General features: G+C 34.4%; 1 protein-coding gene across 1 annotated transcript in view; it reads left to right on the top strand.

The window, feature by feature from the left end:
* STK31 (serine/threonine kinase 31) overlaps positions 1-14,559 on the top strand; it is a 75,017-nt gene that overhangs the window by 2,108 nt on the left and 58,350 nt on the right. Inside the window, exons 4-6 of the mRNA XM_015081021.3 lie at positions 4,599-4,697; positions 9,833-9,907; positions 11,859-12,017. Of these exons, the coding sequence (XP_014936507.3) occupies positions 4,599-4,697; positions 9,833-9,907; positions 11,859-12,017 (333 nt within the window). The remainder of the gene's footprint in view (positions 1-4,598; positions 4,698-9,832; positions 9,908-11,858; positions 12,018-14,559) is intronic.

The following is a 14,559-nucleotide window of genomic DNA, read 5'->3' as shown; positions in this document are numbered from 1 at the left end:
AAACAAAAACCCCAGAATATAGATATCCTTGTCGTTCTCAGTGCCTAATTATTGAACATTTAACACAAGCCATTTTTGGAAGCACACTGGTTACAGCTGGGACTTACTACCTGAGTTATGAGTAGTATGCTTATAATGCACTGAGTTAAAAAAGAAAGAAAGCAGCAAGATTATAGTTGTGGTTTCAGAATTACACTCAATTTAACACCAACAATCTAGGCTGCATAAATTACTGAATGCGCTAAGAAACTTATATTTGTGAAGTTATAGCCCCATCTAGGGGTCTTTTATAAGATTGTTTCTTGAAAGATACTACCTTTTTAATGTAATTTTTTTAAATACTTTAACTTTGAATTTGACATATAATCTCTTTTTCATCATGAAGTTGGAAGCACTAGTGGAACATTTATAGTTTTCTACGGACTTCAAGTCAGATAAGTTTCCTTAGGTTTAAATATAAAGCAAAGTACCAAAGTGCTTGTGTTCTAGAATTTAAAAAGGTGAATTCCTCTAATTACACAATTACTCACTAGTTTTTAATTTTGTGAACTACACATAATATGGGAGGGAAAGGTATGGCATTTTTCTGTAAGAACTGCAGTATGAGAACTCTTTTGTGGTGGTGGAGCGAATTGGCAATATGGGAAATAGAATTTACGAGAAGAAAAGTTGTAGAAGAATTCGATTAACCACTGTTCTTATATCTATATAGAAAACATTGTGGAAGGGTGATATTCGTAGAAAACTTGTGGTAAATTTGTATTTCTGCTTATGCAAATATTTTCTGCTTATGCAAATATATTCTACCCAAATGTTTTATGCATGTTGTCTCTGTATTAATAGCAACTGTGTCACTCAACAATGTCCCAGATTAGATGATAGATATGTTTAAGCTCATAGCTTAAATAAGATTTTCTAGACCAGCACTGTCCAGTAGAAATGTGTGAGCCACATAAGTAATTTAAAATTTAGCAGACTCATGAAAACCTAAAAAGAAAGGGTGAAATAAATTTTAATATACTCAATATATCCAAAATATTTCAAAATGCAGTTAACACAGATATATTTACAAGTATTTTATTTTCCTTTTCATATTAAGTTTTGAAATCTGATGTGTATTTTAGATTTACAGTATACTCTATCTCAAATCAGACTAGCTACATTTCAGGAGGGTATTGCCTATTGATCAGTGCAGCTGTAGACTTTGATTTCAACTGACCTTTTTGTGAAGCTGTTGATTGAATTTGGAGTTATTATTTTTTAATTTTTAAAATTTATTTATTTATTTTGAGAGAGAGAACCAACAAGGGGGGGCAGAGAGAGAGGGAGACAGAGGATCCGAAGCAGGCTCCACGCTGACAATGGAGAGCCTGATGAGGAGCTTGAACCCACGAACTGTGAGATCATGACCTGAGCCAAAGTTGAATGCTTAACCGATTAAGCCAACCAGGCATCCGAATTTGGAGTTATTATTTAAACCAGGAGTCAGCAAACTATTCCTGTAAAAGATTAGATTGTAAATATTTTAGGGATGGTGGGCCATATAGTCTATAGTAACTATTCAACTCTGTCAGCTCTGCTGTTGTAGTGCAAAGGCTTACGAAGACAGTACATAGATGTGGCTGTGATCCATTAAAACTTTATTTACCAAAGCAAGTGGTGGAGGCCAAAATTTGCCAACCTCTGATATCAACCATGAAGTGGAGGCCTTGTAGAAATTTAAACATTTTAAGAAGTTATGAAACATGTCATAAATGTATGAAAAGATTAAGAGTTAAAGCTACTAATGGCATTCATATGAATTGAATGATTATTTCAAGAAGCAAGTTATAAAATTTGACTGGAGTTGGAATGGGATATAAATAAAGAATAAATATTCACAAATATGTGGAGGCTGATCAAGATGAAGTTCTTCTCACCTATACTCTCTGTTTTTCTGACTCCATGGATTTCTGCCATATAGGCCACTTAGATGAGAATTTTTGGTAGGCCAAGTGGAATGAGTAGCAGCTGAAGGAATCATAAGTGGCCTTCACCTTTTTTTGAAAGAAAGATATTTCCTTATTTTAGTCATATAACTACAAAATATTTTGTTGATATATTAAGAACATATATGTACATTTAATTATTTATTTTGAAATAACTTTAGATTTATGGGAAGGTCATAAAATTAGTACAGTCTTTCTTTATACCCTTCATGTAGCTTCCAGTACTGCTAACATTTTACATAACCATAATACAGTTAAACAAAGCCAGATAATTAGCTGCAGCCTGTATTCAACTTTCAACAGTTTTTTCATTGTCTTTTTTCCATTTTTTTTAAATTAAAAAAATGTTTATTTATTTTGAGAGAGTGTGAGCGCATGCATGCATGAGTGGGAGAGGGGCAGAGAGAGAGAGGAAGAGAGAGAATCCCAAGCAGGCTCTGCACTGTGAGCGAGGAGCTTGACTCAGGGCTGGATCTCACGAACCTTGTGAGATCATGACCTGAGCCAAAATCAAGAATCGGATGCCTAACCAATTGAGCTACCCAGGTGCTCCCATCTTTTTTTCTAGTCTAGGATCCCTCATTGTATTTAGTTGTCATGTTTTTTTAGTTTCTTCTAACTTTGGTTCTCTTATTTATCCTTGTCTTTACTGATTTTGACATTTTTGATGAGTACTGGTCACTTATTTTATACAACATCTCTCAGTTTAGGTTTGTTTGATGGTTTTTCATAAATAGATTAGCTGTAATACTACAGAAATGATACTTTGTCCTTTTTAGTGCATTATTTTGGGGATTCATGATATTGATAAATCATTATTGATAATGTTAACCTTTATCCACTTGGTTAAGGTGCTATCTGCTGGGTTTCTTCACTTAAGGTTACTGTTTTTCCTTTTGTAATTAATAAGTGTTTTAGGGGTGCCTGGATGGCTCAGTCAGTTAAACGTCCAGCTTTGGCTCAGATCATGATCTTATGGTTTATGAGTTTGAGCACTGTATTGGGCTCTGCACTGACAATGTGGAGCCTGCTTGAGATTCTCTCTCCCCACCCCCCCCTGCTCTGCCCCTCCCCCACTTGTGCCCTCCTCCCTCTCCCTCCCTCCCTCTCTCTCCCCCCCCAAAATAAATAAATAAATAAATGTTTTAGAGGGAGATACATTAAGATTGTCTAGTTGTGTTTCTCTTCAACTTTTCACCCACAAATTTTATTATTTATTACTGTAGTCATTGTCTAATGATGATTTTTTTAATTTTTCGTATGCTTTCTGCATGTATTAATTGGAATTCTTCTGTGAGGAAGCGCTGTATCTTCTCCAATCATTTATTTGCTCAATTATTTAGGTTAATATGGACTCATGGGTGTTTATTCCATGGGCTATAATACAGCACTATCACTACTTACTTTGTTATTTACATTGTTGCAGCTTTGGGCATCAGGAGATTATTCACATAAGCTGTTGTGCCTTTTAAAACATATCCCCATTTCTTTTTTGAGCATTTCTTTACTTTCTGGCATGACCAAAAATTCCAGGATCATCTTTTTTTCCCTATCTTCATCGTGGAATCCACCACTCTCCAGAACCCTGGTTCCTTTTATTGGAGAATGGTGTTTAGATATCAAGATCTGGGCACTAGGTGTGCTTTTTGCTGATGGTGTCATTGCTTTTAGGCCCTGTTAGCAGACAGAGCTGGAAAAAATACGTGTATAAAAACGTACACATGTACATATCTGTATTTTTGTATCTTTCATATGTGCATGTATATGCACACAAATGTGTATATATACACATACATACTATGAGTTCATATGAATATCTTCCAATTCTAATCTGACAGTGCAGGTTCGTTTTAGCCTTCTTTCTTTTTTTTGTAACTTCTTTCCTGCTCTCATTGTCTGTGGTATATTTACTTATTTGTTCGATCCTAGTATACACTTCAAAATTGTTAGCCCATACCCATGACAAATGAATTTACTAACTAGATTGCAGTATTTGTGTATAGAGGATTATATACATTTAACTTTTTTTTTACATCTGTTTTATCCAACAACAAATATATGAGAAGACTCATCATTTGACCAAAATATGCTATCCATTTTGAGCCATCAGATGTATAGTAAAATCCAGACACAATTGTTTATATTACATTTTAGGATTTAATAGTTTTTGCTTTCTTAGTTTGAATTCCAAGTAATTTGAACTCACTGCAAAGTAAAGATTTTCTAAAGCGTAGTACCACTTCTTAATAAAGAACTCATTTGAATTATGAAAAAATGTTACTGTAAGAATTTGATTTAATCTCTAATGCTCCAGAATCTTTTTTTAATGTTTATTATGTTTTGAGAGAGTGCATGAGTGAGGGAGGGGCAGAGAGAGAGGGAGCGAGAATTCCAAGCAGCATCTGTGCTGTTAGCGTGGGGCTTGATGTCCTGAACCGAGAGATCATGCCCTGAGCCGAAATCAAGAGTCCCAACGCTTACCCAACTGAGCGATGTAGATGCACCTTGAATGCTCCAAAATCTTTTAAGTAATGCTTAGTAGAACTCTCAGTTGTATAGCACTGTCAAATAATTTATTGAATTTTACACTATAGCTATTCTTCCTTCTAGAGTATCAGTAGAAATAAGGATATTATGAAGATTGGTTGCTCACTGTCTGAAGTTTGTCCCCATGCCAATTCAGTTTTTGGGAATCTTGATCCAAAGAAGGTGAGCCATATTCTCGGGTATAATTATTCCCTCTCTCCTGATGGCTTTCTTATGTCTTAGATTTTATAATTGTTGGAAGTTTTGATGTATTTGAAAAAGAGAGGCACATTTTTAGAAGTGATATAAACTATAGTCATAATAAATTTATTCTTTCAAAAATACTATGGACTGTGTGCTCTTACAGTGGTAAGCATTGAGTATACAATGGTGAACAAAACACAATCCTTGTCTTTGACACTGATGGACAAAAAAAATCTGTAAAAGTTATCTTTATGGAGAAAATTTTGATGTTTTTTTTCTTTTTTTTAAAAATTGAGGTATAATTTACATACAGTAATGCATACAAGTCATAGCTGTACAGCTTAAAGAATTTTTATGCAGATCAAGATACAGTAATCACTCAGATCAAGATATGGTTCCCTCTTCCTGGAAAATTCCTGCAGACCCTTTCTCAGTCAATTCTTCGTCAGTAGTCCTTCTAACAAGATGTAATTATTCTGATTTCTGTCACTGAAAATTCACTTACCTGTTCTTAAATCATACAGTGTGTACTCTTTTGTGTATGTCTGGCTTCTTTCATTCAGCAGAATTTCTGAGATTCTTCCATATTATTGTGTGTATTGGTGTTGGTAGTGGTTCTTTTTCAAGCTATGCAGTACTTGTATAAATACACCACAGTTGATATGTTTGTTCTCCTTTGATGGCCGTTTGGATTGTTTGCAGTTTTTGGCTACTGTGAATTATGCTACTATGAAATACTTACACAGTTTTTTGTTGGATGTATTAACTTTTTTATTTTGACTGCATACCTAGGAGTAAAATTGCTAAATCATGGGGTAGGCATGTTTCACTTTGGTAGGTACTGGCCACAGTTTGGCAAAAGTATTGAACCAATTTTTATTCTTACCAGCAAAGTATGAGGATTCTAGTTCCTCACTGTCCTCATCAATCCTTTGCATTGTCATTCTTTTAAATTTTAGCCATTTGGTGGGTGTAGTGTGGTGTTCTGATTTTATTTTCCTGAGTATAGAGCTTCACCATATTTTCATAGTTGTAGTTTTTCATAGGTTTTTTTTTTTCTTTTTTTTTGAGAGAGAAAGTGCACATAGGGGTGTGGCAGAGGGAGAGAGAGAATGAATCTCAAGCAGGCCCCCATGCCCAGCACAGAGCCTGATGTGGGACTCTATCTTACAGCTGACCCTGAGGTCATGACCTGAACTGAAATCAAGAGTCGGACGCTTAACCAACTGAGCCACCCAGGCGCCCCACTATTTTCATAGTTTTATTAGCCTTTTGAATATACTCTTTTGTGAAGTGCCTTTTTACATCTTTTCCCCATTTTCAAGGTTGTCTTAATTGATATGTAGGAAGTTCTATATATATTCGTTACATAATTTGGATATGAGTCCTTTGTCAACCAGGTGATTGTAAATGAGTGTTTTTGAAATAATAAATGCTTATATTCTTGGATACATCAATTTCTCTTCAAAAATTTACCCTTTGGACATTTTTATAAGTACACAAAGAAAGGTGTTTTATGATTAATTGCAGTATTATTTGTAATAGGTAAAATGGAGAGTAACTAAATATCTACTACTACTACTAGTAGTAGTAGTAATAATGGTAGCTGGCATTTATTGAATCTTATCCTTTGTGAAACAGTGTTCTAAGCACTTTACACGTATTAGCTCATTTAGTACTCATAGCATCCCTGTGAAGCAGATGCTGTTATTTTATATGTGTTTTTGAAAATTGAAGCATGGCTATGATAACTTTATGAAAGTCACCCACTAGTTTATAATGGATCAAGTATTCAAACTCAGCCCACCCCCTTAGATGTTAATCTGATACTGGAATAATTAATGAATTGTGGTAGATTCTTATTTTGGAATACTTAGTTATTTCAGATGCTGATACTATGGTAAAGTAAATGGAAATTTTAAGGAGGCACTTACATTTAAATTAAAATTTAAGGAGGCACTCTAACGTACACCTCAGAGTGAGTGCCTCTTTAAATTTTGGCCATGGGTGCCTTGTTTGCCTCACCCAACTCTAAGCTCTGTTTGTAAATAAGATCTCTTATTTAAGATCTCTATATTTTAATATGGAATTAGGTATATAAAATAGTGGATGTAAAATGAGCACATTTGTATAAATAAACATATCCTAGCATATATGTAAAATTAGTGTAAGTGTAAAATTATTTTTAGGAGGTGTATGTTGAAGAGTGTTGGTAAGGAAGTCTTACTTTTTTTTTGATGTGCTTTGATTGTCTTTTAATAATGTGCCTCTATTACTTTTATTTTAAAATAATTACAACCCCAATGGCATATATAAAAATGTGTAAAAAGAAGAGATTAGAAGGAAAGAATGTAGGTTGGAGCTGAACATTAGAATGGTTAACTAGAATTTGTGAACTTTAGGTTTTTTTTAAGCATCCTTGTAGCCTAGGACTGTGTTTACTAGTGTTATAAATTAAAATATACCCACTTTTCCTCTGTTGAATGCAAAATAAATTACTTGCTTTACAAAATACTCAAACTAGTTTCAATAATAGATTTCCTATTATAAATGATTACTCAGCCACTCTGGTTACTTATGAATGGATTATACTTTGTAAATTTTCCGAAGTGAATGAGTATCTGCCTCTCATCCTGTAGATGGGTCATGGGCTATAAATAGTGGAGCTGTGAGAGGAGAAGATTGGTACCCGGCACAATGGGAGTGCATGTGTAGTTATGATAGTGTTTGAAAGTTATGAAAGTGTTGAAATTTCCTCAAGATAGAGTTGTATTTGTGCTGGTTTTTGTGATTACTCACACTAACAGAGTCAAAAACTTCAGATTCCTCAGCTTTGTTGGGTCCCAGCTCTATTCTTGGATACACCTCTATGTTCACTGGGTTGCAGTGATGTTCCATTTATGTCACTTACTTAATATTGAATTTTTAATTATATTAGCATATTATTACAAAGTCTTAACTAAAGGTTAATGTGACCTTTTGCAGAGTTTGAAATTGGATAGGAGCTATTTTTGCTACTAAACCTTTTTGCTTGCTGAAAAATGAAGTAAGATGGTTGGGAGAATGTACCCTGCCATTTGTGCTCTCTGTTGCTCTCCAGTTTTTGAATGTTAGCTGAGGGAACCAGAGTTAAGTGCTAATTTCATACCTATCCTTTGTAATATTTGCTTTGTTAGATATCCATTGTGTTTCTGAATTGATTTGTACTTTGTTGCTTTGGGAAGTTGAGGATTTTTGTACTTCATACTGTATATATCTTTGCTTCAAAATCTGTGAATTTGTCTTACTTCAGAGTGATACACTTAAAATTAATATTTTTTATTTAAATGTTTATTTTTGAGAGAGAGAGAGAGAGAGCGAGCGAGCACGCGCATGCCTGAGCAGGGGAGGGGCAGAGAGAGAGGGAGACAGAGGATCTGTCCCACGAAGTGGGCTTTGTGTTGACAGCAGAGAGCCCAATGCAGGGCTTGAACTCACGAACTGCAAAATCATGACCTGAGCCAAAGTCAGATGCTTAACTGACTGAGCCACCCAGGCACCCTTAAAATTAATTTTACACTTCACTTAAGGCAGTGTTCCAACCTTTCATATGCCCTTTTAAGGTATTTTTTCTCTAATGAGTCTCCTCACCTCAAGACATATTAACACCATAGATACACTATTTATCTGTTTATGCTGTCAGATAGGTTTGAACTTTGGAGGGCTACAAACAATTGTAATATTGAAGACACCCCTCTCTTCCAAATCAGTTTTCACTCCCTTGAGAATAGTATTTACCCTGTTGAGAATGTATGATTAAAATGAATGATTTAAAATGGCTGTATGGCTCAGTCGGTTGAGCATCCCACTCTTGGTTTTTGCTCAGATCACAATCTCATGGTTCATTGAATGAAGCCCATGTTGGGCTCTGCACTGACAGCATGGAGCCTGTTTGGGATTCTTTCTCTCCCTCTGTCTCTGCCTCTCCCCCGCTCATGTGTGCTCTCTCGCTGTCTTTCTCTTGATTTCAAATAAACTAAAAAAAAAGAAAAAAAGAAAGTCATTATCAACCTAGGGTGATTTTGTATCCCCCACCCTCACCCCCAGGTGATAATTTGGCAGTGTCTCGAGACATTTTTGGTTGCCACACCGGAGAGGGTGCTTCTTGGCATTGTAGGTGGAGGCTAAGGAGGATGCTGCTAACTATCCTACAGTGCACAGGATGGGAATGAGCCCCTGCCCCATCTTCCTGCCAAGGAATTATCCTGTTTGAAAATGTCAGTAGTGCTAAGGTTGAAAAATTGACATAAAGTATGTAAATTTTCCTTTGTTTTTTTAAAAATTTTTTTAAATGTCTATTTTTGAGAGTGAGCAAGTGAGAGAGACAGAGTGTGAGTGAGCAAGGGAGGTGCAGAGAGAGAGAGGGAGACACAGAATAAGAAGCAGGCTTCAGGCTCTGAGCTGGTAGCACAGACCCTGATGTGGGGCTCAAACTCATGAACCTGAGCTGAAGTCAGATGCTCAACCGACTGAGCCACCCAGGCGCCCCTCCTTTGTTTTTATATTTAACATAATTAAATTAAAATATAAATTTAAAATAAAATTCAGTGTTAAGAATATTATCTAATTTAATTTTATCCATTTAATAACACTAGAGTTCTTACATATAAAGTAAAAAGTATAAGAATCTTTCTTGGCTGGTAGGAGGTATGGATCCCACATGGTTGAGATTTACGGTATGTACTTGGCATCTTTATATTTTAAGAACAATTAATTGTACCAGTTATGTCTTCAGACATTAAAATAGCATGATTTTAAGTCTTTGATGCATATGCTTTTTTTTGAATTTTGTTTTTTATGTCTTTTTTTTTTTTTTTTTTGAGAAGCAAAATTGAATTATGGACTCTGAAATCAGATTGCCTGACTTTGAATTGTAGCTTATGAGTTTGGGGATATAATGGTGAACAGAAAGTATCTGCCTTTTACAGTTATTGTGAGAATAAAATAAGTTATTATATATAAGGTGCTTATTGCCATTTAGTAAGTGCTTAATAAATGCTAGCCATTCTGATCTACGTAGCATGCTTTGAATCATTAAAGTGCCAAATAATTTTACTTTCTTTTTCTCTTTATAGATTTATGGTGGATTATTTTCTGAAGATAAATGTTGGTACAGATGCAAAGTACTGAAAATCATCAGTGATGAAAAGGCAGGAGCAAGTGTTTCGGTTTTTTTTTGCCCCGAGTGTCAATTATTTTGGTTCCAAAATTCGATGCTTATTTAGCCCTTCCTTCCTTATACATAGTAGTAATAAGATCCGAAGATCTGGTTCAAATGAACTTATAAATTGATTAAAACATTTTTTTTTTTTTTTTTTTTTTTACCTAGTGAACACAAAGGAGTGAATTGCTTAAAAAAAAATCCAGGTTAGATTCAGGAATATCCTTCTGAATTTAAGTTGTCATATAATCACTGCACATTGTCCTAGGATAGATTACATAATTTGTGAATGATTTTTGCTGACCAGTGGGCTCTTTGTGTCTCGGTTCTTAATCGTCATGTTTGGTTCTTGCTAAGTAACTTTAAAAGTTCATTCTATTAAGATTGAGTAGGAAAAGAACATTTGATCTACCCAAAAGAAGTTCTCTTTATCTTTTGCTTAGTTGATTTGCATATTGTTAATGAAAATTGGCTTACTGCTTTTTCATGCTTTGGTTAAATGTGATGAATTTTCTTTGTGTTTAGCTGTTTGATTTTTTTAAACTGAACTTGAGGGAGATTTTAAGGGGATTTGTGGAGATGAGATTCCGAATGGCTGTTTGATGGCAGTTACACATTACAGGCTGTGTAAAAGCATCTCTGTAGGCTTTCCTTTACTGTTTTTTTCCTGTATCTGCTTTACTGGCGTTAAAATATTTTCTGTTTTTTTTTTTTAACGTTGATTTATTTTTGAGACAGAGACAGAGCATGAATGGGGGAGGGTCAGAGAGAGGGAGACACGGAATCTGAAGCAGGCTCCAGGCTCTGAGCTGTCAGCACAGAGCCCAATGGAGGGCTCAAACCCACGAACCACATGATCATGACCTGAGCCGAAGTCGACTGCTTAACCGACTGAGCCACCCAGGCGCCCCTAAAATATTTTCTTAAATGTATATGTTTTATAAAATATTTTTCTTGGTGTAAAAGGATATGATAAGATAAAACAAGTAATGCTCAGAGTAACTTAAAAAAAAAAAATCTCATGATTTATTACCATCACAGGTAATGGTTTATCTTGGTGAAATAGATCTTTCTAATTAGATGTTTTCCCCACAATTTGACACCTGGAGACGATATATTGTGTTTGTTTTTGCTTTGGCTGTAACTTTTTAAAATTAAGGGGCAAGATGGCTTTGACCTCATGATAAACTCATTTTCTTTTTTACTTTCTAAATAGAGCTGTATGTGAGGGTGAATTTAATTCATATCCTACGTCTAACACCTGGGATGAGCTTAATTTTACCAAAGGAAGTTTGAGAATTTTGCTTTTCTTTTCAGGTGTTACTGTTTCCAACTTGGATTTAGAAGTGTTGATTGATTTTAACATTTGAGATAGGGGAGGCCATAAGCTTCATAGATTTGTTTATTTAAATATTAGCTGTTTCTTTACCTTTTTATTTATTATTATTATTTTTTAATTTTAGAGAAAGAGGGAGAGCATGAGTGGGGGAGAGGGGCAGAGGAGGAGAGAGGGAGGAAGAGATAGAGAGAGAGAAAGGGAGAGAGAGAATATCTTAAGCAGGTTCCACACTCAGCATGGAGCCTGATGCGGGGCTCAATCTCACAACCCTGGGATTAAGACCTAAACTGAAATCAGGGGTACTGTCTGATAGTAGTACTGTTTGATACTAGTATAACTAGTTTGATAGTACTGGTTGATACTAGTATAGCTAGTTAACTTACAACCAAACAGAAATCACTGGAATCTCATGAACTATGGATGGATTTTCTTTACTTTGGGGGTATTGTTTGAGCTCTTGTTTCTGAATACATTTTGTCAATTTGAGGTGAAAGGCTGTCTTGACTTACAGGTAATTAACAGAAAGCAGCAAATTGGTGGTTTCTTTGGAGATGTTTAATCTAAGTTCCCTTGTGTTAGTATTTGTCTAATTTTTTCTCAGTGTCTGGTGAGATACATTGACTATGGAAATACTGAAATTCTAAATCGATCTGATATAGTTGAGATTCCTTTGGATCTGCAGTTTTCTAGTGTTGCCAAAAAGTATAGACTTTGGGGACTACAGATTCCTTCTGGCCAAGAAGTTACCCAGTTTGATCAGGCAAGTCACAGATTTTTAATATTTTTGTTAATAGAGGTAAAGCTGTGTGCTTGAAACAAAATATAAATGTAGTTAAATTCTTCTAATTCTTTAATATAAAAGCCTGTATAAATTAGTGAAAAATATGAATTATAGAACGATTCAAAAACAACTGTTTGTGCTCATCTTTGCCATGTAAACATTTGTGATGATCAGAGTAATATGTATGTGTATATATATTTACATAATAAGTGTAAATAGTTTCTTCTCATGTGAAAATTTAAGAGTCTCTTATGATGGAGAAAATGATAATATAATTATTGTTATCTTTTGCTTTTGAGAGAGTATTAGAGTGATCTTTAACCTAGTCCTGGCCATAAATACCACAAAAAGTGGAGTTGTGAATTAATCAGATTTTATCATTTTGGCAAGGGTTCATTCTGTTTGGTATAGCAGTTGGCAGTGATGTTCTACTATCTAGATTCTAGTTTGTATTCATTTCATTAAATTTTGGATTAGTAGCCTAATTCTGGCCGATATTTCATAGTTTCAGGGGTAGTCTTAAATTCTACCTCTTTTTAAATCTCCTGTGCAGTAATGATGTTCTTTTGGTGGGTGTTACTGTTGTTGAGGAGACACTATACTGCTAAGTAATCAGATTTATATTTTTTAATTTAGTAGCTCAAATAACATGTTAAAAATGATTTAATCAATACCATGAGGAATAGTAAAATTCAGAAACCTATTTGCCTCCTTTTTTCTTTAATTTGAGAACCTTGTAGGTTGTTGGGTGTAATTTTGTCTGCACTATAGTTACTTCGAAGAAACATTTCTGTACTTGGAACTTAAGACTTTCAGAACTACAGAGTAAAGCATAGATATTATTATAAATTGATAGCCCTAAGTTTCTGGTTTAAAATCTGAAGTGTATTATGTTTCCCTTTAATGTAGATGTTTTGACCAAGGTAGAGGCTCGTCTTGAATTTCTTGTAAGCCTAGAAATTTATTGACCTTAGAATTCATCTGCTCTCACCTCATTACTTTACAAATAAAGAAATTGGCTCTAGAACAATTAGATGACTTATTTAAAGTCATAGGCTAATTATGGCTGAGCTAAGGCTGGAACTCAAGTCTGTTCTATTCTCATAGTAAGGTGATATAAACTTTATGTTAATTGAAACAAACATGAATAAGAATAAAAGGTCATTTTTAAAAGTTGGTTTTGGAACTGAGGAATAAACATTAGTTATTGGTAATGTTTTGTATGCTTCATAGGTTCTTTACAGGTGGTACTATTTGTGTTTGTATGTTTAAGTTCAATAAAAAGACTGTTGATTGGAGTTCAGCTAATTAGCAAACTGAATGTTTTCTGGAAAAAAATAGTTATTCTTGAGTGTCTCTCCTCAAGAATCCCATGTCTAGCCATTAATTTTCAGTTTAAGGCTCAAATAAAATTTCCTGTATAATGTCTTTGCTAATACCCACCATCCATTCCCCTGCAGCTGTTTTAGTCACTCAGTGTATAAGGCATACAGAGTTGTGGTCTTTTTCTTGCTCCACAAGATAGTGAGCTTGTAGAGATAAGACTGTCTTAGTAGAGAAAAGTGTTTTATTTATTTTTGTATGCCTGATCTCACTGCTCTTGCCTGTTACATGTTAGATCACCATCCAATTTATCTAACATTTGAACAAATGAATAGTAGAGATTTAGTTAAAAAGAGAGAGACTTCCAGAGGGTGACCTTGGCACTAAAATAACTTCAATACATTTTAAACCAGTACTTTTATACCCATGTTATAACACAGTTGAAATTGATACTCAGAATGGTGGTTACAAATGCTGACGCTCAGAAGATTTATGCCCTAAATGCCTCCCTTGCTTTAAAAAATTTACATAGTATCAGGGAATGAGAGGTAGAGATTAGAATTTGGGTATAACAGATTAAAGGCCTTTTTGCCTGTTTTCTAATATATCCAGACAAGATTAGGTAGACTAAAGTAGAAAGAAAGTTATGCTTTCTTGTTTCTGAATAAAGCTTACCAGTTTGGGAAACAGAATGAAATATGTCTTAGAAAAATGACATCATCTTTTTAATCATTGAAAGCTCTGTGTTCTAAAACAATGACCAGATTTATTTAACAGGTAAATCTTATGCCTTTTAAATGCCTAAATATGTTTTGAAAATAAATATATCTCTTTCCAGCATGCAAGATTTAATGAGAACTGTAACACATTTCTCACTATAAAAATTAAATATTTGACATTTAAAAAAGAATATGTAGAAAATATATTTATGGTAAGTTACAATATTAAGATACCCATGTACCATCTACTGGGTCATTCTTTCTGTTAGTTAGAATTTAGGAGAACTTAGATTTTATTCCAAATTTAGGGTTCTTTCTTTGTGATTATAAATGATTCAGGGAGAATTTTGTTGAACAACTAATTGTTATTGGTGGCCATAACTAAAAGGAATTTGACTTCAGAGAAAAGTCTAAAATCAGATTTTTGCATAAAATATTCTAAGCAAGAAGTAGTATACCTTTGGAGCATTCAGCTTCAG

Source organism: Acinonyx jubatus, chromosome A2 (assembly GCF_027475565.1).
Source record: "Acinonyx jubatus isolate Ajub_Pintada_27869175 chromosome A2, VMU_Ajub_asm_v1.0, whole genome shotgun sequence".
Classification (NCBI taxonomy): domain Eukaryota; kingdom Metazoa; phylum Chordata; class Mammalia; order Carnivora; family Felidae; genus Acinonyx; species Acinonyx jubatus.
Note: the sequence above shows the minus strand (reverse complement) of the source record. Positions and strands in the feature narration are given on the sequence as shown.